Source organism: Miniopterus natalensis, chromosome 4 (assembly GCF_054644295.1).
Source record: "Miniopterus natalensis isolate mMinNat1 chromosome 4, mMinNat1.hap1, whole genome shotgun sequence".
Classification (NCBI taxonomy): Eukaryota; Metazoa; Chordata; class Mammalia; order Chiroptera; family Miniopteridae; genus Miniopterus; species Miniopterus natalensis.
The window spans coordinates 62,964,410-62,990,431 of record NC_142084.1 but is presented as its reverse complement, the minus strand read 5'-3'; the positions used below and the strand labels follow the sequence as shown (position 1 = coordinate 62,990,431).

General features: G+C 48.1%; 1 protein-coding gene across 2 annotated transcripts in view; it reads right to left on the bottom strand.

Moving 5' to 3' along the window:
* DOT1L (DOT1 like histone lysine methyltransferase) overlaps positions 1 to 20,883 on the bottom strand; it is a 60,998-nt gene extending 40,115 nt beyond the window's left edge. The window contains exons 1-3 of one of the 2 annotated variants that reach the window (XM_087816612.1): positions 20,723 to 20,883; positions 6,656 to 6,699; positions 633 to 707 (exon numbers count right to left, since the gene is read on the bottom strand). In XM_087816612.1, the coding sequence (XP_087672738.1) occupies positions 633 to 707; positions 6,656 to 6,699; positions 20,723 to 20,803 (200 nt within the window). In that variant the 5' untranslated portion in view covers positions 20,804 to 20,883. The remainder of the gene's footprint in view (positions 1 to 632; positions 708 to 6,655; positions 6,700 to 20,722) is intronic. The other variant, XM_087816613.1, reaches the window with a different exon arrangement.
* Between the last annotated feature and the right edge of the window lie 5,139 nt (positions 20,884 to 26,022).

The window sequence follows — 26,022 nt, the reverse complement described above, 5'->3', positions numbered from 1 at the left end:
CTTCTCTGGGCCATGTTCTTCGTCAAGAGTGAGCTATCTAAGCCCACAGACGGCACCAACCTCTGCTGGTGCCAATTTTGAGCCTGCCAAGAGCTAAAATGGACATGAGCCTGGAATGTCATCTTTCTTTCTCAAAGAAAAATAAAAAAATTCCAGGCAGACATTCCAGAGCTGGCCTCTCCCTTCTCCACCCACAGGACTCTCCTCTGAGATCAGGATGTGCCTGCAGGAAACTGCTGAATGAGGCCAAAGGGCTGGGCACAATTACTAAGAGTTGGACCAGGACTGACCAGGGCCCAGGGTTCCAGAGGCCAGGCCACCAGCAGCTCCTGGGTAGAAAGGTTTGCTGCTGGAGTGGCCTGCTATGAAAACATCGACTACTAACTTGGGGTGATTTCACACAGACCAAATCCTGTTGCCACAATGTGGCATTCTCAATTATGTCCTCACTCTGACAGCCTCTTCCAATATCTGATAAAAATTTCCTACCAAAATAGCTCTACAGAGACTACAGCCAACTCTGAAAGGAAATTTCAGATCAGCCTGCACCATTGTAGAAGAACTAATTATAGGCTGTGTCCCCATCATGTGTTCAGCCAGCAGAGAAGCAACTCAGAGAGAAGCCCACTTACCTTTTGGTGTCGTAGTCGATTAGGACATAATTCTCCATAGCAAGCTTGAGGTCTGGGATTTCTTCACAGACCCACCTGAAATCCAAAAGCAAAAACAACAATGAAGTTGATTATTCAGGCTCAACATTTCACTCTCAACTTTCTTAAACACAATGTTTACTCCCAAATATAAAAAGAAAACATCCTCATTACTCAACTCACATTGTGAAAGAAAAGGAAGACACTGCTTCAAAATAAATGCTGTCAAGTTATGATGAGGCTGAGTTAAGCAAAAAAAATAAAATAAAATAAAAAAATTTTTAAATTGATTTCAGAGAGAGGAAGGGAGAGGGAGAAAGAGCTAGAAACTTCAATGATGGGATAGTCATTGATTGGCTGCTTCCTGCATGCCCCTACTGGGAATCAAGCCTGCAACCTGGGCATGTGCCCTCACAGGGAATCAAACCCGTAATCTCCTAGTTTATAAGTCGATGCCCAACCACTGAGCCACGCTAGCCAGACCGAATTATGCAAATTTTATGTAGCTTCAAGTTCAGACAATGTTGGCTTGGGAGCTACGTGGATTTACATGTTACAGAGTGAAAAAAATCAATCAGCTCAAACCAGACAGCTTGAAAAGCAATGTGTTGATCAGAAATGAAAGAGAACTATTATTGAAGAATTAACTAACCGAGGACAATAGGGCTTCTTCAATAGACACATTGCAAGAAAAAAGAAGATGAAGGGAGAACCTACAGATTAAAAGAGAAAAATATGTCAGCCAATCCCAAGATATAGCCCTTACTGGATCCTGATACAATCTTTAAAAACAAAACATCACAAAAGAGGAGTCATCACTACAGATCATACAGAGAATAAAAGGCAAATCAGGAGTATGATGAAAAATGGTGTGCCAATAAACTCAACTAACTTAGAGGAAATGAACAAATTCCTTGAAAGACACAAATTACCAAACTGTCAATGAGAAGAAACAGAACATCTAAATAGCCCTATCCAATTAAAGAACCTGATTTCCTAATCAAACACTTTCCCACAGAGAAAACGCTAGGCCAGATGGCTTCACTGGTGAATCATATCAGATGTTTGAGAAGAAAGAGCACCAATTCTACCAAAATGTTTCCAGTTTTATGAGGCTTACATTAGCCTGATGCCAAAACCAGAGGAAGACAAAGCGTTGTAAAGATATTACAAGAAGAAAATATACAGACCAGTATCCCTTGTCAACAGACACAAAAATCCTTCACAAATAATAGTCAAATGAATTCAGCAACACACCTTTATCAATGGAGGGTTATTCCAGGAATGAAGAGCTCTTTAACACTAAAATTAATCACTGCAATTCACCTCATTAATAGAATAAAGGAGAAAAAAATAGTACGGTCATCTCAACAGATGCAGAAAGTGCGCATGACAGAATTGAATCCCTACTCATGATGAAACTCGCAGGAAATTAGAAATGAGGAGAGCTATCCTCAGCCCGATAAAAGTCATGGGCTCAGATTTGAGGCTATTGTCTCTGGGCAAGAAACCACCCTCAGCTCCACTTTGCCTGCTGGCTCCGTTCTGGGCTCTGCAGGGGATAGCAGGTGGGGTGGGGGACGCAAGGAGACCTGAGAAGGAATAAGGAACAGCTCTCCCCCTGGGTCCCTGTGTCATCTAGCAAGACTTCCTCACCCTGAATGAAGTATTACTTCTCGTAACAGCGGCTGAATCCAGCTAGCAGTTTTCTTTATCATGCCCTCCACCCCGGGACCCCCCAAACACATGCACAGACCACACTCCTATCTCAGAAGTCTGGGTGCCCTCCCCTCAAGACCCATTCCAAACTCATAGTCACCAGGGCCGGCTAGGCAGTCCACGTGTCACCTCCTGACTGCTCCCCAGACCCAAGGGTCCCTGAGACATTGTCTCTGGGCTACACTAGTGCTCTATCCTCCTTTGCTTACAGAACGAGCCTCTTTACTCCCAGTGAGCACCTTCTGACGGGGAATCCTCTAGTTAGCAGCACACGTGGTTTTGGGCAGGAGATCATAATCCTGCAGCTAACACCAAACTGGGTGCAAGACTCACACTCCCAGGAGGGTGGAGACAGGTGAGGAAGCCTGTGGGCCCCACTTCCCGTCAACACTGTACTAGATAGATAGAGGTCCTGGCCAGTGCCACATGGCAAGATAAACAAATGGACAGTCTTTACTGGAAAGGAAGAAGCAAAAATATCTCTATTCACAGACACATGATTCAGTGAGTAGTTCAGCCTACAGAATATACAGAAAAGCTTCTCATACTCAAGACATGGATTCAGCATGGTCTCAGGACACATGGTCAACATGCAAAGATGAGCTATATTTATATATACCAGCAACAAAGAATTAAAAAAAAAGAGAAATTTTAAATGTCACTTAAAATAACATTAAAACATAAACACTTAGGCTCTGGCCAGTGTTGCTGCTAGTTGGAGAGTCATCCCATGCACCGGAAGGTCTTGGGTTCGATTCCAGGAAGGGCATATACCTGGGTTGCAGGTTCAATCCCAGGTTGGGGCACCTACGGGAGGCAACTGATCGATGTAGCTCTCTCACATCAATCTTTCTCTCTCTCCCTCTTCCTCCCTCTCTAAAAATAAAATCTATTAAGAAAATCCTTAAAAAAAAACACATAAATACTTAGAAATCATTTTAATGAAAGATTTATAAGAGCTCTACTGAAAATACAAAAACATGCTGAGAAAAGTTAAAGGCAACATAAACAAACAATGTTCATGGGATCCAAGGCTCAATATTGTTAAACCTCCTCCTCAAACTAGACTCCACCTCAAAGTAATCCCTATAAAAAGCCCAGCAGGCTTTTTTGGAGAAACAGACAAACTGATTCTAAAATTGACACAAGGCAGAGAACCTAGAACAGCCAAAATAATCTTTAAAAATAACAGCACTGTTGAAGGACTTACACTATCTTCTTTCGGGACTTACTATAAATCTGCAGTAACCAGGAGTATGTGGTACTGGACAGAGGTAAACAAATAGAGCAGTGACACTGAACACAAAATCCAGAGAGACAAACATATAAACACAAAATTTTGATAAAAGCACCAAGGCAGCTTAATGGGGAAAATAGAGTCTTTTCAACAAATGAGGCTGGAACACCAAGTGTAAGATAGAAAAAAATTGACTCTTCACCCCCATAATCATAAAAACCATTTGACATGAGCCAAGATTAATTCACAACTGATTTTAAACCTGAACGTAAAAGCTAAAACCACAGAGCTTCTTTAAGAAAATGAAAGGCGGTATCTTTGCAACTCGAGAGGCAAAGATTTCCTGGATGTGACCCAGACAACTAACCATCAAAGAATGAACTCAGTTAAAAGCTTCCACTCACTGAAGTGCCATTAAAACCACAGTCAGCTACACTACACCTCACCAGGCACTCACTGCCAGAATATGCAAGAATTTTTACAACTTAGGGGAGACAAACAACTCAATAAACAGCAAAATAAAGCAGAGCTCCCTGGAGAAGTGGCTAATTCTAAGGATACAATGTGGGAAACTCAGGACGACTCTGGAGTATCCTGTGGTTCCAGAAAGTGAGGCTCTTCTCAGAATGGGTGAGGGCAAGTCACAGGAACACGGGACAAAATGGATGACCCCTCAGTGGGCAGCCAAAGTTGGAAACAATTCAAACACATCCATCTTGTGGTGGACAGGTGAACAGGATGAAGAAACTGTGGTCCCTCCTACAATGGCACACTGCTCAGTAATAAAAAGGAAAAGCTACCGGTACACACAACCAGAGAATCTCAAAACTGTGTGCTCAGTATGTGCTATATGATTCCATGTAGGTAAAATTTTAGAAAATGCAAACTAACCCATGGTGCCAGAAAGGAGATCAGGGTTGCCAGGGACAAGAGTGAAGGGGTAGATGGATTACAGGGGACATGAGGAACTGTGGGGGATAGAGATGTCTGTTGCTGTGACTGATCTGCATAGACATATGTATAGCCACCCCACTCAGACTGCACACTTCACACGTGTGCAGTTTATGTGCTTTAATTGTATCTCAGTTGCATTTTTAAAAGTAGTGATATGGGAAACAGCACCCTCAACTACCTCTGTATATGTTGAAGTCCTCCATTATAAAAAGTAAAAGGAGAGAAAAAACCAAAATGAGGTAACTGCCTATCTCTGCCAATGAACAAAACTCATCAGTGTGGACAAAGAGGGAAGAAGGTCAAGTTGTTCTGAGACCCAGAACATGAGGCTCAGGCCTGGAGGTCAGCAGCCACTGCCAGCCCAGAAGAGTATCAGGCCAAATGGAGATTTCAAACAAAAGGCTGGCTCCACAGCTTTGAACTGGGCTGACACCCCACACTGCAGGACAGGAAGATACCCTACTTCAAAGAGGAAAACCCAGTGGAAAGGCCGGCCACCACAGAGTATCCTTGGGGAGTAGATGAGAACCAGGCTGCCTTCTCAGAGCCCTCCTTCTCTCAACTACAACACTCCCACCACCTAACCAGCAGCCTCTTAAAAATAAATAAATCAGCCCTTGCCAGTGTGGTCACCAGCTTGATTCCCAGTCAGGGCACATGCCTGGGTTGTGGGCTCAATGTCCAGTGGAGGGTGTGCAGGAGGCAGCAGATCAATGTTTCTCTTTCTCATCGACATTTTTCTCTCTCTCTCTCCTTTTCCTTTCCTCTCTCTCTAAAATCAGTAAAAACATATTTTAAATAAACAAATAAACCAAAACCAAGCAACCAGTAACACTGCTCCACCAACTGAGTGGTTTACAGATTACATTAGGAAAAAAAGTAGCCTGGCCGGGCGTGGCTCAGCGGTTGAGTGTGGACCTAGGATCCAGGCAATCGGGGTTCGATTGCCGGTCAGGGCACATGCCCGGGTTGTGGGCTTGATCAATGACTCTCTCATCATTGATGTCTCTTCTCATCATTGATGTCTCCATCTCTCTCTCTCCCTCCCTCTCCCTTCCTCTCTCTGAAATCGATAAAGATATATTAAAAAAAAAAAAAAAATCCCAAATCTCAACAATGGTGCCAGATCAGGCCCACCCTACTAGATCCACACAAATCATTCCACTCAATCCTTGAAACAATCTTGCAAGGAGGCTCTGATCAGCCCCCAAAGCAAACCAAATCAGCGGGGGGGAGCTGCAGGACCTGTTAGGTCACCATCTCCCAGGTGGCAGGGTGGAGACGCCCATTCTGACTCTTCCACAGTCAACACAGCCTGGCCCTGCCATGGGCCACTGCAGGCTCATGTGGATATCATGGTGCGTGGCCCAGGTAGTGGCTACATGACTAAGAACGTTAAGGAACAACACAGTGAGATGCGAGTAAATATATATGCGGGTTTACCAAGGAAACTGACAAAAGAACAGGGTTTCCAAGCATGGGATATTCAAAGCAGAAAGGAGCCACTGTCATCGTTCAAGTTTATTCCAGACCCTCAATCCAGCATGGGGAAAAGGCCCATTAGAGACAGAGTGGAGGGGGCCTCCCTTCTGGCTCCAGACCCTCAAGTTCCACATTGGGAGAAGGCCTGCTAGACACAGAGCGAAGAGCGCTTTCCTCTTGGTTCTGTCAAGGTCATCACTGACACACTCTGTGTTCTTCCCTGCACTCTCACAGACTGGGCTCTTGGAGGGCTGCTGAGGGTACAGAGGAAAAATCAGCCTACCAAGGGTCAGTAGCTGAATCAGCACCAAATCCAATAGGAAGGAGACAGAGGTAGAAGAGAGAGTAAAACAAGGGGAAAAGGGAGGGGGAGTTCCCTTGTCCATCACCTTCCATGGGAAGCCAAAGCTCATAGAGGCACCAGGACCTGTCCAAGCGACACCCAGACAATCTGGACTCCTCTGACCAAGCTCTGATACCCACTTCTCAAGTCTTCTCAAGAGGCTGACAGGGAGCACAAGAGAGACTGGGCTGGGGGAAGGTGGGTGCGCTAGAAAGATAGGAACAGGCCCTGGTCCCGAGCTAGACCCACCCCTGCAGGTGCCACACTCACCGGATGGTCTCGATGATTTCATGAGCAGCATCATGGTGTTTGTCCTGAAAGATAAAATGACAGGGTTTAGAGCTGAGTGAGCAATCCCTCTACACTCCACTGATGGCTGCTTGGCCATCTCAGGGCCCAGGGACTACATATGGGGGCACTGCAGCCCCTGGGCTTTCCCATCTCTGCATTTCCATACCCACTAAGCTCCCAAGCCCCTCACCCAGGCAGGACCTCCCAGAGAGCCCTGCTGAGGCACTAGGGTGCTGTCCTGGGACGCCTGCCCACTTGGAACATGCTGGCCTAGGGGAGGGCCTGTTCCTGGAGTGCTCTCTCCCCAGCAGGCAGTGGGGAAGGGGAGGGATGAAGTTTATGCCCCTGACCCTCCTGTCCCCAACCTGCCAGTGCCCACTGGCACTTCTCCCAGGCACTCCCACTGCCTGTATGCTACAGGCCTGGCTTTGAGTTACTGAACCTCCTGGATCTCTGTTTCCCCATCTGTAAAATGGGAAATGCAAATAATAACCACCATGAGAACACATGTGGCCATTCTCCCACCTGGACGAAGACACCTCCCACTTCTACTGCTGGCCAGGACTGTGCCCACTGTGTTGGGGTTCATCATGTATTCTTCCTCAAAAGGAAGCTCAGGGACCACTCCAGGCCTTTCACTAGGGTGTGGACAGCAAGCTAACCCAAAACCTCAAAGAAACTAAGATCAGGATGCACCGAGTGGTCCCCTCTGACTCTGTCCTTCTCTCACATAAGCACTACATTTTCCACATCATGGTGAGAATTAGTACGGTAGTGAGTGCAGGGGGTCAGCAAAGAGGATGGGCTCAGAGGGAGAGGCCTACCAACAGCTGCTCCATGACAGTAACAACGCCTCTTAGCCCAGGCCACCATTTCCACTGCTTTACAACAGGAGGACAGAAACCACGGGTAATGCTTCACATTCAATAACAAAATCAAAACAGCTCTTTACATACTTTTGAGTCTTAAGCCTTATTTTTATAAATAATAGCTCTATTGAGATATAATTCAGATAGAACGGAGCTCACTTGTTTCAAGTACACAGTTCAGTGGTTCTTAGTACGTTCAGTGTTGTGCAACCACTGCACTAATTCCAGAATATTCCATCACCACAAAAGAGAGCCCCATCCCCATCAGCAGTCATTTCCCAGCCCCCTCCCAGCCCCTGACAATCACTAACCCACTTCCTGCCTCCATGGATTTGCCTGTTCTGGACATTTCACATAAATGGGATCACATACTACGTGGCCTTTTGTGTAATGCCTTATTTTTTAAGGCACAGGAAAAACCATCCGTCTAGTGCTCAGAATAATGTCCTCCCATTTACTAAGAATCAAGCAACAACTACTACTTAAACTGGTATCACTTAAACAAGGCAGAGACAGGATAAGAATATATGTCTACACAGAAAGTCTTACATGAATGTTCACAGCAGCATGATTCACAATCGCCAAGAGTGCAATGCAGTTGGCAGTTATTACCAGGCCACGGCCTTCACTGCATTAACTGTATTGGCCCAAATATGCACACAGGCCTGCAAAGGCACAGGGGCCTGGAATTTGGTCTCTTCTGTGATGGGATGAACATGTGCTTTCTCAGCTTTAAAACCAAAATAAAGCGAGAAAGAAGCTGACTACTGCGCCCTCTAAGGTGTCAGAGTGATCCTTAGGGCCAGGCCAGTTTCTACCCACAGTCCTGAGAAGTGTAACTTTGGAAGCCCTGGTCACTATCAATGATTCAGAAGTTCTCATGACGTCCTGGCCATGGCCTCTAGTTACTTCTCCACAGACCTTCGGGGTAGAGGGATGTCAGGCCCCAACCAGGAAAGGTCAGACTGGGAACAGTCCCAAGGAACCCTGCATTGATAGTCCAGTCCTCATCTTGTTATGTAGGAACACCCCCTCACACTCCCTTTTCCATCACAGGAACCCTTGACCCTGATTGATGGCCCAGCCGTTGTCTCATTATGCAAGGACACCTCCTCATATTCCCTCCTGCATTTCATTGACAGCCCAGTCCTCTCCTCATTACACAGGGACACCCCCACGTTGCCTCCTTCACTGCCCGTGTTCCCAGCCCAGCGTGGCCCACGACAAGAAGTCCTATTTGCTGCATTAGAGACTGACCCCACACTCTTCTCACTACTTGTACCAAAGCACCCAAAAGAAGCAGCTGAGAGAGGTCCTTCCAATAAAAATCTGTCTAGTGAAATGCTGGCAGCTGGGAAAGCTGAGTGGTGGGTACCCGGGGTTCACTAGGTCCCCCACTTTGAGGATCACATGAAAAGGTCCACAGTAAGTGCAACTGTTCCATCTTAAACTGCATACTGCATAGGAGGCAGTCATCACGCCCTGAGATAACACCAAACTGTCCCTTATGGTGCCACTCACCTCCCCAACTCAGGCGGCAGGCCTGTATCTTATTCTTCCAGGCACTTACGCTCATGTGCTCAGGGATTATGTGGAGGGGGCCATTCACAGAGGGAGGGCGGGTGGGTGTGGGGAACCCAGCTGTCACTTTCAGCAGGTGCCGACGTCCTCCTTAACCAGGAGGACAAATTTGAGAACAGCACCCACGACAAGAACTCACAGGTGGGGATATGGCTCCAGCTCTGCCACCAGCTTGTCCCCTCAACTCCCTCTGAGAAGTTTGAATAGGAGGGTCTCTCAGATCCCCCTGCAAGGGCATGAGCCCACCATTCTAAGCATTTATATCCCGTTCATCCCAAGTCCACATGACTTCTGGAGTCTGTGTGCCCAGAGTATACAAGACAAGAGGCAGAAACAAGAGATCAACAAAGGGGCGTGTACACTAGGGGCCCACAGTGGGCACTATAGACACACTGCTGCATTGGACCCATTGCCAAGTTCACTCTCCTCATTCCCATTGGCAACAGGAAAATGATACTCGGGAAGTGCCCCAGGTTCTGCAGGATCACTTACAGATAGAGAGTAGGAACCCAGGGTCCTCACATGGTGACCAGCATCAAAATCTTGTGCAGAAGTAAACACAGTACTAGACCCCTCCCACAACCACATCAAAATTACAACTAAAATACAGAACAACCATCATTCAGAAACCTGAAATCTAGCTGAACAGAAGTCCTACAACTAGGGAATTAAAGAAGAAGCACTTTGATACTGGTAGGAGAGGCAGAGATGAGGGGTGGAATCTCAAAACCAACTGGTCCCACACCCACATGTGGCGATTTAAAATTGGGAGGGATATCTTGGCTGTGGGGGTTTCCCTGGGGAGTGATGGGTCACAGCCCCACACCAGGCGCCCCAGCCCAGGGTTCCAGTACCAGAAAGAGAAGTCCCCACAACTTCTGGCTGTAAAAACCATCAGGGATTGTGGCTGAGTTACACAGAGGCTGCTGGAGTCCCAGGCAATTCCCCTTAAAGGGCCCGTGCGTGGACTCACTCCCTCTGAGCTCCAGCACTGGGGCGGCAGCTTGAAACAAAATTAAAACATTTAGGGAAGAGCTAACTTGTCTATAATCAGGGCGAGAGATGGAAGGGCAGCTTTCTCCCAGACAGAAGTGCTGGCAGAGGTCAGTGTTCCTTTGCTGAGCCCTCTCTGCCAGAGAGCTGAGAGGCAGGCTCCATATCTGAATCTCCATCAACCTGGCTCACACTTTTTGCCACACACTGGTGATTCCCTGAGACCCCGCCCCTCTCTACTTGCAGGCTCATCCAAGCTATTTCCATACAACTGGCCTCTCTTGCCTCATGCTTCGGACTTTCCTAAAATTTCTCAAACAAGAAGCAGCTAGCATTAGTGTGCCCATCTCTCTTAATAAGTGGCCCCACGGCTGGCCTAGTGGCAGCCTGCCATGGTTTACAGCTTGGTCTCTCCTGGGCACCTCCAAGATCAACACAAGTAGCAGCCATCTCTAGATTGCTTTGTAGCTCATGCTGTATGGCCCCGGGCAGGGCACAGGCAGAGGCTGACTTTGCACCTCTTAGAAGGCCCCAGAGTCAGTGCACCTGGTGGTCATCTTTGCCATGCCAGATTACAACCCTACCACCTCCACGAGTGACACACTCAAAGGGCAAACTCGGTGAGCACCAAAGCCCGACTGACGCAAGTCCTCCTCTACAGGGTTGGCTCCAGCACAGCAGCTCATCCACGGTAGTCACAGCCTATCGTCACAACAGATTGGCCTGGGGTCAATCCCTCCCAGTAACGCCGACATCAATCAAGGCTCAACTACAATAGGACAGTGCACGCAGCTCATACAGGGGTGCACCTGGAATGCTCAGCTCAGGTGACTGGGAAGGCTGAGCCACTGGGCCCTACAGGACACCTACTACACAAGGCAACTCTACCAAGTCCTGGAGACATAGCAGATCTATCTAATACATAGAAACAAACACAGGGAAGCAGCCAAAATGTGGAGACAAAGAAACACGTCACAAGTGAAAAAACGAGAAAGCTCCAGAAAAAGAACTAAATAAAATGGAAGCAAAAGGACTAGCAGATACAGAGTTCAAAACAATGGTTACAAGGATGCTCAAGAAACTTAATGATAACTTCAAGAAACTCAGTGAGAATTTCAACAATATAAAAAAAGACCAGTCAGATATAAAGGATACACTAAGTGAAATAAAGAATAATTTAAAGCCCTAGATGGTTTTGCTCAGTGGTTAGAGCATCAGCCTGCGGACTGAAGGGTCCCAGGTTCAATTCCGGCCAAGGGCACATACCTCAGTTGCAGGCTCAATTCCTGGCCCCAGTTGGGGCGCATGAAGGAAACAATCAATTGATGTGTCTCTCTCACATTGTTGTTTCTCTCTCTCTCTCCCCCTTCCACTCTTTCTGAAAAGTAATGGAAAAAATATCCTCGGGTAAGGATTTAAAAATAATAACTTACAGGGGATCAACAGTAGAGGATGCCGAGAATCAAATCAAGAATTTGGAATATAAGGAAGCAAATAATACCCAATCAGAACAGAAAAAAGAATCCAAAAAAATGAAGATAGTGTAAGGAGTTTCTGGTACAACTTCAAGTGTACCAACATTTGCATCATGGGAGTGGCATAAGGAGAAAAGAGGGAGCAAGAAATTGAAAACCTATTTGAAAAAATAATGACAGAAAACTTCCCCTACCTGGGGAAAGAAACAGACATACAAGTCTAGGAAGCACAGAGAGTCCCAAACAAGATGAACCCAAAAAGGCCCATACCAAGATATATCATAATTAAAACGCCAAAGGTTAAAGACAAAGAGAAAATCTTAAAAGCAGCAAGAGAGAAGCAGTTAGTTACCTCCAAGGGAGCACCCATATGACTGTCAGTTGATTTCTCAACAGAAACTTTTGCAGGCCAGAAGGGAGTGGCAAGAAATATTCAAAGTGATGAAAAGCAAGGACCTACAACCAAGATTACTCTACCCAGCAAAGCTATCATTTAGAATTGAAGGTCAGATAAAGAGCTTCCCAGATAAGGAAAAGCTAAAGTTCATCACCACCAAACTAGCGTTACATGAAACGTTAAAGGGTCTTCTCTAAGAAGAAGGAAAAAAAAGATCCAGAATATGAACACTGAAATAGCAATAAATACATATCTATCAACAACTAAATCTAAAAATCAAAATAAACCAACAAGCAGAACAGAAACAGACTCATGGATACAAATAACATTTTGACGGCTGCCAGATGGGAGGCGGGTTGGGAAGATGGGTGAAAAAGGTGAAGGCATTTAGAAGTACAAATTAGGCATAACGTATGGACACAGACAATAGACAGGTGAAGGCCTGGGATGGGGTAGGAGATGGGTGGAAGGGGGCAAAGGAGGAAAAATGGGGCACATCTGTAATACTCTCAACATTAAATTTTTAAATACTGTGCAGGACTCGTGAGTGAGATGCCTGTGCCCCCCCCCCCCCAAGTGTCAGATTTAATAGGCCTGGAGGTCCAGAAATCACATTCCTAATAAGTTCCTAGGGAACCCCCTTTGATGGAGGAAAAGCTTATACTGGAAGGTGGGAAAAGCGTTCTCCTTTCTCTCCCTAGGGAAGTGAAGATAACTGATTGAAAATACCCCCAAGACAATCAGGCGGACTACCCTAGCAGGAGAGATGTTAAAGGAGGGGTGAAAGCACAGTGTCCTGCAGTGAGGGCACCCACTTCCTGCTCTCTCAGGGTGCTGCCTTCTTTTCCGGTGGCTCCACACGACACTGGTGGCCTGGGGTAGGGGTGCCAGGTCGCTTCCATCACACATGGTCCCTGAAGCCAAAGCAAGTTAAACAAAGTGGTTCCTGGTGAAGATCACGTACTTGGACTCAGGATAGGCCATTGCTGGCTGGCCCATGAGCAGCCGCTGCATAGGAGGCCAACTCATGGGTGCTACGTGGACACAATGGGACCAGCTGGGGCAAGCATCAAGGTAGACCAATGCTATGGACAGACATGAAGAATATGATGTGTGAAGAAAATTTTAAAACATGGAGAACAAAGGGGACAGACGAGATGTTAGAGGGCTGAAAGCACATGCAGGAGAGGTCTCTGGCTGTTTTTTGTTTTGTTTTTTAATTTATTGATTTGAGAGAGAGAGAGGAAGGGAGAGAGAGAAAGAGTGATTTGTTGTTGCACTTATTTATGCATTCATTGGCTGATTCTTCTATGTGCCCCGACCGGAATCAAACCTACAACCTTGGCATCTCTAGGTGTTTTTTAAATATGTCTTTATTGATTTCAGAGAGAGGAAGGGAGAGGGAGAGAGAGAGATAGAAACATCACTGATGGCCTGGCCGGGCGTGGCTCAGCGGTTAAGCATCGACCTAGGATCCAGAAGATCAGGGTTCGATTCCCGGTCAGGGCACATGCCCGGGTTGTGGGCTGCAGCCGATCAATGACTCTCTCATCATTGATGTTTCTATCTCTCTCTCTCCCTCTCCTTTCCTCTCTCTGAAATCAATAAAGATATATTAAAAAAAAACAACAAAAAAAAACATCACTGATGAAAGTCATTGATTGGTTGCCTCCTGCACACCCCCTACTGGGGATCAAGCCCTCAACCCGAGCACATGCCCTGACTGGGAATAGAACCGTGATCTCCTGGATCCTAGGTTGATGCTCAACCACTGAGCCATGCCAGCGGGACTCTCTGGGTGTTTTAATGGCAGGGTTTTGCTGAGCAGAGATCTGGCTGGAGGAGTGAGATGGGATGAGGTGGGGGGGGGGGGGTGTACACGCCAAGCCCTGCAGGGGTCTGTCTCACACTGGCCCTTTTCTTCATCACTCCACTCCCCACTTCCGGGTGTGCAGGTACCCTCTGCGTTGGGCAGCAGGCTCACAGATTAGGCTAAGTGCATTAATTGGGCCTGAGGCCCTCTGCTGCTCAGGGGGAAGCAAAAGTAGTAAGTTTATAGTTTATTCTTTATATGGTCAATTCAAGAATTGATCATGATAGATAGCACTCTAACTAGTTCAAAATAAGGAGGACCCCAAAAACAGAGGCCACATGGCCCAACAAATTAAGAGCAAAAAACAACTGGCAAATGGCCGTAGCAGAGGAGGAACAGGCAGAGAGCAGGTACTGATGGGATGTAGGATGGGCAGTTAGAGGTCAGGTCTTTGGGATCAAAACCCAGGCTGCCATGGTGCCCAGGGCAAAGATGGTGGGTCAGATGGGCCAAGGGTGGCCAGATTTGCGGGGGGCAAGTCAAGAGGAAAATGCAGGTGCCTCATTCAAAAATGGTTAGCAAGTTCAAGGCAACAACTGCAGAGCGTTAACCAATCGAGACCCTTCTGCAGAGAGGTTTGCAGGTAGGACTGGAGTTTGAATCCAATAGTGCTGCTTCTAGAAATGGATCTCAGACAGGTCATACAGCCCCTGCACATAGTTCTCCCATATGTACACTGGACCCTGTGGGGATGCATTTGTTTGGAAAGCCCTCCTGTCTGTCCCAGTCCTGCTGCCAGACCTCTGCTCTCACATACCCACCCAGGGAGAGATCTGCCCCGTGGAGATGATCCCCAGGCTTACAGTGCTCACGCTCACAGAGCAATGAATACCAGGGCCCTGGGTCTACCATCTGGGACAGGAGGCAGCACAAGGAGAGAAGGGACAGTGAGGTAAGAGATCTCAATCGCTGTGAATGCATTCTCCAAAGCTGCAGAAAAAGTTCAGTTCACCCAATCACTGCTTTTGAGCTCACTAGTTTTAAAAACTATGCTTACATGGCCCCCAACACAGTGTCATGTTGCAAAAGGGGATAAAAAGGGGTAGCTGATGCTGCTCTTTGGGGGGAGGAAGGTGCTGAGTCAGCACTGTCACTGGGCTGGTCCAGCCATGACCTGCACTTCCTCCCACTGTCAGGGAATGTCTTCTGCTCAGACAAAAGACAGAGCTGAGAGAACGGCCAGCAGTGACTTACCAGGATGGAGGGCTCATCTCCTGCTGAGCCACACTGCCTCAGCAACCGATGCCCAATGCCAACTCTGACCTATACAAGCCAGGTGACAAACAAGGCTGGCTGGAGAACAGAGCTACATCTATACACACCCTGCCCACCAGCCCTGCAGTCCCCACATCCCCTAAATCCATGGGACAAGGAAGCTTCACCCAACACCATCCCAGCACCACTAATTTTCATGAACGCCCACCCTGTTGAGCAAGTGAGCAGCTAGGCCGCTGGACCTCATTCAGGTAGTGGCACCCACTGTGCAAACACAGTCTCACAGTCCTGCATGCTAAGCTCTGTGGTCAGGAGGAAGAAGCCCACATGAGGAAGAGAGATCTAGAGGCATGCCATCCCCATGGCAGTCACAGGTGACCCAGGGTTATGAGGCACTTGAAATGGGCTGGTCTTGGCCATGCTGTGCTCAAAGTGCAAAACACACTAATTTCAAAGACTTAGAATACATACCAAAAAAAGTTGTTCTTAACTTTTTAATTACATGTTGAAATGATAGGATTTTGGTCATAGTTAAATAAAATATATTATGAAAACTTCTCTCACCTGCTTCTTTTGACATTTTTAATGTGGCTACAAGAAATGCTGAAATCGCACATATGGCAAATGTGCTAGTCCCACCAGGGGTCACCTCATGTACCTCATTCCACCTCTGTAATTGGTGGGAGCATTTTTAGGTTTGACCCTGAACATGAGGTCCATGGAGGGCCTGGGTCCTTGCAGAGCTGAGACCAGGCATGGAATGCCCTGTGCTCTGGGCAGGATTTTTCTCAGGTCAGGAAAGGTATAGAAAAGGGAGTTAGATCTCCACAGGAGGAGAAGTGCCACCTATAGCCCCAGGGGACAGAGCTTAGACCAAAAGTGGTTTAATAAGAAAACTTCAGTTACTCCAAAAATACCTATTTATCACCCCTTCATCTAGCTATCATCTAAATTCCAAGATTAGTGTATTCCTTAAAGTCTTCTATAACTCTGAAAACTTAAAATGGGCTTCCCTTTTCTGTTCTTCACGTTTGTATACAAAACATACACATTTATGAAACAGTTAAAAAAAACACAAAAAAACCTTCAGTTGCTTTAATAAAAACTAGCCCATCAGTAACAGTCCAAGGTGCCCAGCCTCTAAAGAAGCTCCTCTCCAAGTGCCCAGCAGCCAGATAATGGAGGTTTTCACAGAGTGGTTGTCATGAAATGACACCGGTGGGACCGTGGGACACAATGAGCAAAATTTCATCCCCAGAATTTTCTTGCCCTCATCAGAGAAAATGTTTTATCACCACAGACCACTCCAGCCTGAAGCCAAGTATATGAGGGGAAGAGAGACAGCACAAGGACTGATGAGGCCTCTCTGACCAGGAGAACTGGTCCAGGCCCTGCCACCAAGTGGTGGGCACAGACTCCAGGATCTGAAAAGCCAAGCTATATTGTGCCCCCCAAAATTCCAAATATTTCTATCTCCAGCAAGTGGTCACTATTAGCACACCAGTTTATTTGGAGTCATCCCCACCCCCAGGATGAGGGCCAAATGAATGCCTCACCAGGGCCTCAAAAACCCACAACTTGGCCTGTCTTTGAAGGGGATATTACTCAGCCATGAAAAGGAGTGAAGCACCAACACTCGCTACGTGGATAAAACTGGAACATGATGCTCATTGAGAGAAGCCATATTCCATTTATGTGAAATGTCCAGAATAGGCAAGTCCAGAGATGGGAATGGGGTTAGAGGTTGCTGGGGGCTGGGGAGGCAGGTGGGAGTGGCTGTTGATAGAGACAGGGTTTCTGGAATTAGATGAATATAATTACATATTATTCTCTAGTTTTGTAAGACATCATTATTGAGGGAAACTGGGTAAAGAGAACATGGGATGTCTGTGTGTTATTTCTTATGGCTGCACAAGAATCCATGATTATCTCAAAACAAAAAGTTTAATTAAGAAAAAAAAGGACAGCCTAGCCGGTGTGCTCAGTGGTTGAGCATCAACCCATGCACCAAGAGGTCGCTGGTTCAATTCCTGGTGAGGGCATGTGTCCTGGTCAGGGCTTGATCCCTGGTAAGGGGCGTGTAGGAGGCAGCCAATCGATGTTTCACTCTCAAATCAGTTTCTCTCATCCTCTCCCTCTCAAAAAATCAATAAAAATATTTTTTTAAAAAGAAAAGGATGGAGTTCCCAGAGGGAGACTGGGTGGGTGGGTGCCCTGTAGCTGCCTCCTCCTCTCTACTGAATGTCCAAAGTTTCCGGGGCCCCTCCAACTCCCTCCAACTCCCACCCATCAGGACCAGAGTTTGCAGTAGACATGTGGATTTTAGAGACCAGAGTATGAGAACTAACAGCTACATATAGAACACTAGACTTTTTTTGATCATCCCTTCCCTTTTTAAATCAGCTACTTCATCCACATGAAGCCATGGAAGGGTTAAACTGCCTTCTACCTGAATTCAGATTAGGCAGCACTCACACAGGCAGAGGTCAGATCAGAAAATATCTTCTGAGTCACAGGATGGCTGGCTCACTTGGCCTGCCCACTCAGCTATTACTCACTGCCAGCATTAAGGGCATGACTGCTCAGAGGGCACTCATCAGAAAGCTGTGGGCTCTGGGTAGGAAGCTGAGGGTGGAGATAGTCACCCTGAGGCTGTTCCCCCACCTACAGCCTTGCGAAGTCACCCAGGTAAAGGACCCCTGCATGTCTTCCTCTCTAAGATTCTTGCTCTGCCATCAGCAACCCAAGATGCCATTTACTCCCTTCTGAGTTGAGACCTAGTTTCCCGAACCAAAGAAAGGCCATCCTGCTTTAGAAATGATGCCACTGTGAACTGCAAGTGGGTATCAGAAACTCAGTCACTGAAGGAACAGAATGTGCCCAGCCTCCCCTTCATGTTTGCCAATTGCACAAAAGCCGGTTTCTGAGGCTGGACACTTCTGAGTGTGGCTTTTGTGGCTGTTTGCATTTCCTCCTACTGATGCCCCTCTTCAGAGAAGCCACCCACACCTCCTCCAGGGCAAGAGTGGCAACTCCTCCCGATGGAACCTCAGCTGACCCTATATACATGGGCACTATAACTCTGCTAACTTTTGTGTTTATGCGTCACCCACCTTCCTTCATATGTAAGTTTCTTGAAAATAAGAACATTGTCTACTGTCCTCTGTAGCCCCTGGGAATGCTACAAATTTTCAGGAGGTGCTAAGAAGGAATGAATCAGTGAACAAGTAAGCTCAGTCATTTCAAATGTGTGGTCACATGAGTAATCTGACCTTTCACGAGTTGAAGTTTCTGAAGTAGCCCATTTTCTTCATGTATTTATCATCGAGTCATCATAAAATATGAACTCTGTAAGTACTGCCCCCTCATTTGAAAAGCAAAATTCCTCAGTGGGGAAATGAAAGATTGAGAGACGTCACTGCAAAGTAAGGTTGTTGCAAGCCCTGGCAGCTAGCTGAGAATTTCACTGGGCTGGCCTGGCAGTGGGACAGCCACACCATAAAGGGACCTGCTGACATCAGGCAGCACACCAGGCCAGGTGGGCAGCACACCGCCATCCCCTGCCAAGTGAGGCCAGGGTCGGCAAGGGAAAGATGCTCTGTAGTTCAGAACTAACCACCACTAGAAAGCCAGGTTCCAACCCAGGAGGCCTTAGGGTTACAAATACCTGTGGCCTTGCTCTACGGGAATAAAAGCAGGTGACAGAAACAACATGAGTGTCTCTGAGTAAATTTTCACCTTAGTATAAAAATGCCTGGAAGCTGGGTCACAGTGGTTTTAACTCTTCCCATGCTCAAAAATACCACTTTGTAAGGTGCACATATGTTGTTAATTATATACTCAGCACAGGCCCCCCCTAAGCATTTCCCAAATGAAACTCAAGTTCACATAAAAACCTGTCCGAGGATGTTCAGAGCAGCTTTATTTGTAATCCCCCCAAACTGGAAATATCCCAAGTGTCCTGCCACCAGCAGCCTAATGGATCAATGGAAAACTGGGATACACAGCAAGAACAAGGAGTTACTTTTTATACCCACTACAACATGGATGAGTCTCAGGTATGTTTTGCTGAGCAGAAGCAGCCAGAATCCAAAGGCTCTAGACTGTTGAGTCCATTAACCTAACTTTCTGGAAAAGGCAAAACTGTAGGGACAGATTGGAGGTCAGTGATTGCCAGAGGTGAGGACAGTTGGCAGCAAAGGGCAGCAGAAGGGACACTGAGTAATGACGATTGTTCTGCAGCCTTACTGCCATGAGTCCGTCAAAAACCCCTATAACTGTACCCTTAAAAAAAAAGTGAATTATACTACATGCCACTAAAGATAAATAATTAAATTTTAAATAATGCACTGGGCAGCCACAGGGACTGGTGTAACAGTTGGAGTTCTGAAGGTTCTCCCACTCTGTTTCCTGTCGCTTTGGACATCTCCAGCCTGGCCCACTGCTCAGGTCGCCCACACCATGCACACGGGAGTTGCCCAACCGGAAAAGCCAGAGTCGGGCTAGACCTCGTCTCCCGTGCGGGATGAGCAAAACTCCAAAGCGCCCATGCGCAAGGCAGCCTGGAAACCATGAAACCCTTCTGAGGACACCAGCTCCAGGGCAGTCCCTGGGTCCCAACCCGCCACGGGCACGACGTTTCCAAAAACTGACACACACTGAGGGCGTTCCAGGGGCGGGGCGCGCGGGCTTCCCCGCTGTGTCCCCTGGAGGCCCCGCCCCCGCCTCCCCCTTTCGCCCCCCAAGACTTGCGCGCGAAAGGGCGCCCCAAAGGCGCCCGCCGATGGCGCCTGCTGCGCTTTCCCTCCCAACGGCACACTGTCCGGCCGGAGCGTGGACGTAGGGACACCGACACACATCACGCTGCACTCAAGGGCAAGAGGCCGAGACGCCCACTCCGCGCCCTGCATTTCTAGAATCACCCAGGGGACAACTCTGTAAATTTCCGCTCGGCCTGTCATTTTCCAAGGGCACTTGAGATTGGGGACAGAAAGCTTCGTTTTCAAGGGTCCGGCCGGCTCACCCACTCAAGATTACTGGACAGACTGCCTCATTTCCAAGGGTCCGGCTAGCCCACCCACTCACGATTGGGGAGATAGAATGCCTCGTTTCCAATGGGCTGGCCAGCCCACCCACTTAAGATTACTGGACAGAATGCCTCATTCTGGTCCGGCTAGTCCTGCCACTCAAGATAAGGGGGGCAAACTGCCTAAAAAAGTAAAAAAATAAATAAAAAATTAAAAAAACTAGGGGGAGGGAGAAGGAAAAGATGCCCTCAAAAATAAAAATAAAGCTGAGCCAACTGACAGTTCAAAGAATAAACTACTAAAAAAACAAAAACACGAACGAAAGAAAGAAACCCTGAATGTCAGAACACGAAACACGGGAAGGCAAGTTCGCCGGCCGCCCGAGCCCGGGGTACCGGGGTCTTAGCCCCGCACAGGCAACGGCAACCGGGGCTCGGGAGTCTCTTGGAGGCGCGGGGTCTGGCCGTGGAGACCCTCGGCAGGCAGGAAGGGGGGTCCCCAAGAGGGTTTCTGAAATCGAGTCGTGCCGTTGCTCAGTGGGCCCCCAACGCGATCCGCGGAGGGCGGGGGTCCGGGGGGGAGGGGCGGAGGAAGGGGAGGAGAGAGCGGTACTCACGTAGACCGGCAGCGGCCACGGGTAGACGGCGGGCTCGGCCCCCACGGGCGACTTGAGCCTCAGCTCCAGCTTCTCCCCCATGTCGGCGCGCGCGGCCGCCGCACCATGCTAGTCGGGCGGTTGGGGGAGGGGCGGGTCGCCGCCGGCGGGGGCGGGGCGGGAGAGTACAGGTGGGCGGGAGGCTGAGGGGAGGGGGCCCGGCGTGGGCCTCGGCCGCCGCCGCCGCCGCGCTCCCGACCAGCCCCCGGCTCCCTCTTTGTGGTCACAGGACGGGGGCCTCCAGCGCCGCCGCCATCTTGGGCCGGCGTGAGGCGAACACAATGAGCCGGGAACCGGGCCGAACCACTCGCCACGCTCGCGCGGGGGTGCCCGGCGCGAGGCAGTGGCGCGCTCCCGCTGCCCCGCCCGCCGCGCCGCGCGCGCCTCCCCTCTCGTCCCTCCCCATGGACTCTCCCGCACGAACGCACGCACGCGCGTCCTCCGCTGTCCTCGCCCGCCCCAATGATGCGGGTACCCTGGGGGACCCCGGGAGGCCTGAGGTGACAGGTTCGAGCCCCGCCCTTGAAAGACGGGGACACCCCCCCCACACACACACACAAAATAAAGCCACAATTCTTTATTGCATGCGATGGTCGGAGTCCAGGCCTCCGCTCCAGCTCGAAGCATATAGAACTCCCTCAACAAGAATGCAGCTTATTGAGCATCTGCTAGGCCCAGACCCTGGGCACTCAGTGCTGGCAAGAGAGAAAGTCCCCTGCCCACACAGCTGCCGGTTTAACTGACAGTGGTCATGGGGGAAGATAAAACAAGTGACATAAATGCCACGGGATGGTTAATCTTAGTGTCTGCTGTGCTGGGCCCCAAGCTCGGAAAACTTTATCCCAGATGGGCCCCCTAGGTATTTTTCTGATGAGATTAACACTTAAATCAGCCGACTTTGTGTAAAGAAGGTTGTGACAGCCACAATGTGGGTGGACCTCGTCCAAGGAGTTGAAGGTCTGAAAATGAAGTTTCCTAGAAAGAGGGAACTCTGCTTCCAAAGGCCTGAGGACTCCAGTTGCAACATCAGCTCTTCCCTAGGTTGTTCCAGGGGCCCTGCGCTGGAGATTTCTGACTTGATGGTAGCACAGTCAGGTGAGCCAACGCCTTGACGTAAAACTCTATATGTATGTGTGTAATAGTGTGTGTACATGTGTATACATGGCGAATATACACACATATTTATGTGTGTGCATATATAGTGTGTATGTGTATATATGTATTATATATGTGTTGTATATTATACATATAAACATACTGTATACACACCTATACATTTGTATGTGTGTACATATACTATACATGAGCACCTTTGTAAATATACAGGTATATATAGTATATATGTATGTATATATTATATGTGTGTATACATACTGTATATTACAGACCCATACTTACGTATAGGTATGGATATGTATTACATACCTATATATGTGTGTACATGCAGGCACACATTCCATGGATTCTGTTTGGACATCCTCACTAACACAGCCACCTGACTATGACAATTGAGCATGGCTCTGTGCCAGCTATGTATTTCTATATCTGTGTGTATACATTGTATATGTGTACATATGTGTGTGAATATGTTGTATATGTACTATATATGTATGTTGGCTCTGTGCAGCTAGGGACCCAACCACTTGTCCTTTTAGTATCTCACTTAAGTGTCACAACAGCCCAGGAGGCCAGATGATGCTGTTCTTCCCAGGGGAGGTGACTGAGGGCCAGAGATGTGCAGCGAAGTACCCAAGTTCATACAGGTTTGAGGTGGGGAGGCTGAGAGTGGAACCCTGTAGAATTCTGACAGCAGCACACACTCCTGTCGGTGATTCTTACAAGCAATTCTGAAGGAAAGGGACCAGATCTGAAGGAGGAGATGCAGCTGCTTTCATTTGTGTGAAGTCCCAACTGAGGCCCACTGACTGAAGGGTTAAAGTCAGGATAGCAGTTACTGTGGGGTGGGAGTGGGGATTACACAGGGATGTTAACAACTGGAAGTGGTTCGGCTTTGCGAGTCAGGGATGGCCTGGGAGGTCCTAAAGAGAGGGGTCCCTGCTCTGCCCCTTCTCATTCGCCCTTCCCAGCCTGACCAACCCAAAGCTCAGAGCCACCCCTCCTCCTACCAGGGAGAAGAACCAGTCAGTTGGGCTCCCTGGCTCCCAGGCTCCCTGCGGTAGGAGCTATTTTAAGCTTTCATCCCATAAGACACAGCCGATGCTGGAGCCAGTGGCTCAGGAAACTCCCTCTCTCCTCCTCCCTCACCTCTCCCCCTCCTCCTTCCTTCTCTTCTCCACTCCACTCCTTTCCCTTCTTCCCTCCCCTCCCCTCCCCTCCTCTTCTCTCTCCCTCTCTCTCTCTTTTTCTCAGCCTTCTTCCCCCTTCCTTCTTCCCTCTCCCCTTCCCTCACTCCCCCTCTATCTATCCTTCCCCTGACTTTCTGCAGAGAGATCCCGAGGGTCCTCTCAGACCCTGACTCAGGCAACCAGCCAAAGAGTGGCTCACAACAGCTGCCCCTGTCTGACCCCTCCCCATGTCCTCCCCTCTCCCGCATTTGAAGGATGTCAAAGCAAACTCTGGCCTGCTGTGACCTTGGGCCCAGGGCCATCTACATGTGCTATTCCCCTACATAGAATATTCTTCCTAGACTCCTCCAACTGGTGTCACTTCCTCTCTCCCCTCACTTTCTCCAGAACCTTCCTGCACCTTCCCCAACAAGGCCAGATCCCAGGATATGCCTTGTATCTCCGTGCCACCAGATTTCCAGTACTGGTCCACCCTTCCCTACCTGAGTTCTTGGGTAAAACACTTAACCTCTAACAAACAGCTGCTGCCAGCAGTCCTGACATCAAGATGTTTGTGAGGATTGAGTGAATTAATATAGAAAGTGCTAGAACAGTGCCTAATCAATAGAAGTTAATTGCTGTCACTTTTGCTGTTGCAGTTGTTATTGTGGTTAGGTAGGGTGACCAACCATCCCGGTTTGCTTAACACTATCCCAGTCTTAGGACTGGAAATCCAGGAAATTCCTTGGTCCCAGGCAAACTGGGTGGTCTGTTACTCATTTAAGATTAACCGTGTGCTTGATCTTCCATCCCCCACACAGCCAGAAAGGAAATCTTCCCCTCCCTCCTTCCTTTTTTTTTTTTTAAATATATTTTTATTGATTTCAGAGAGGGAAGGAGAGGGAGAGAGAGATAGAAACACCAATGATTTGAGTCATTGATCAGCTGTCTCCTGCACGACCCCTGCTGGGGACGGAGCCTACAACCCAGGTATGTGCCCTGACTGGGAATCGAACCGCCATCTCTTGGATCCTACCTAGGTCCATGCTCAACCACTGAGCCACATGGGCTGGGCCCTCCTTCCTTCCTTGATTGTAACCCTTTATTCATTCATCCATTCACACCTTTGTTCAATTCTTTATTCCGCTAGTGTTTATTAAGCACCTAATACATAGCAGACACTCATCTGGGTGCTGGGGTCATAACAGCCAAGACAGTGGATGTGGACCCCTGTCCTCACAGAGTTCCTGTTCTAGAGAGGGCAGTGAACAAAACTGACAAGATGTAATTTATTATACAGGGGTGATGTCACAGGGAGCGTTCAAGCAGGAGAAGGAGTGGAAAGAGGGACAGTTTCAGTTCAGACATTGACCCTGTAGGGCCAAGATTGCTCAGGGCCATACTGGCAGCTTCAACACAGCTGTTTTCACCGGGGTGACTGCCCTTGGGGGCTACTGTGCAATGACTGGGGACATCTGTGGTTGTTAGTACTCTGGCATCTAGTGGGTGGGGGCCAGGGATGCTGCTCAGCACCTCACAGTGCCCAGGACACCCCCACAGAGGTTGAACCAGCCCCAGTGTGAGCAGTGCTGATGGGGAGACCCTGCTCAAATATTATTCTGATTGGTTGGTTCCTGCAGAATCCAGTGAGGGCAGGCACTCTATCCTGGTCACCTCTGCATCCTGAGATGACATAGAATGGAGCAGCCAGGCAGGGCTCAGACAAACTTTGTGGATGAAATGATAAATGCCATGCCCATCCCACCCTACATTCAGCTGGAATGGTGGAACTGGACCCCAGCTGTGTTGGTCTCTATCGCGCCCTATGCATCTTTTTCCAGAGTATTTCCTCTCATCATTGTCATAGTCACAGTCCCATCGCAGGCTGAGTTCCCTGGAGATGCTAAGAACGAGGACTTGATACAGGTTGTTGATTTGAGAGGTGCAGACAACAGTACGGTGTGGTGGGAGGTGACACAAAGGAAGAGAAGGCAACAAAAAAGGGTGGTTGGTTCTCAGGCCAGCTGCCACAGGGGGCAGTTAGAGCTTCACCATCAGAGGGACTGTGTGCACACCTTGGACTTAACCCACCCGAGAGGCGAGGGGACTGGAGTACTTCTTTACCAACTCCTATCAGTTTTTGGTGGGTGTGCTTGATGAAGGTATGAATTCCCAGGCATTTCCAGCCTACACAGTCCTGGACGTGTCCTTGGGTACAAGACACAGATGCTGGCTGTTGGACTCTTAAAACAGTCATGTCCAACAGAAAAGGTCAGGGCACTGGTTGTGTTGGAGTCAGTGCCTAAGTGACATGGCTCATCCTCTCCTATGGCTCTAAATATTTCAGGAAGTGTCACACTTCCCCCATTGTCTTGTTCTCCAGCTCCAGAGCAAACCCCTTGCTCACAACCCACACCTGCCTAGGGGCTTGGAACAGTCTTTTGTTATTGCTTGTAAAATGCATACATCAAAATGTCAAAAATGTAAAGATGAAAAGAAGCGCAGGCATGTTCAAATCAAGGAAATACACAACAGTATTATCTTTGATAAATACACTTTACCAAAAAGTACTAAAGATTGGACAGAGTATTCCTATGCCTGCAGGCCCTGTACCCAGTTCCCCTTATTTGTAATGTGTCACATTAGTATGATACATTGGTGGGAACTAAGCGACCAAATCTAGATTCATTATTATTAACTGAAGTCCAAACTTTATTTGAATTTCCTTAGTTTTTCCCTAACATTCTTTTTTGTCCCAGTCTCCTTTAAGCTGAGACAGTTTCTCAGACTTTCCTGGGTTTTGATGCCTTGAAAGTTTTGAGGAATACTGGTCAGGTATTTTGTCCCTCAATTTGTGATTTTTTTTCTGGCATCTTTCTTATGGTTAGACTGGAGTTATGGGATTTGGTCCGACACAGATAAAATGCTCTTCTCATCAGATCACATCAAGGGTAAAAGCCATCAACAGGACTTACG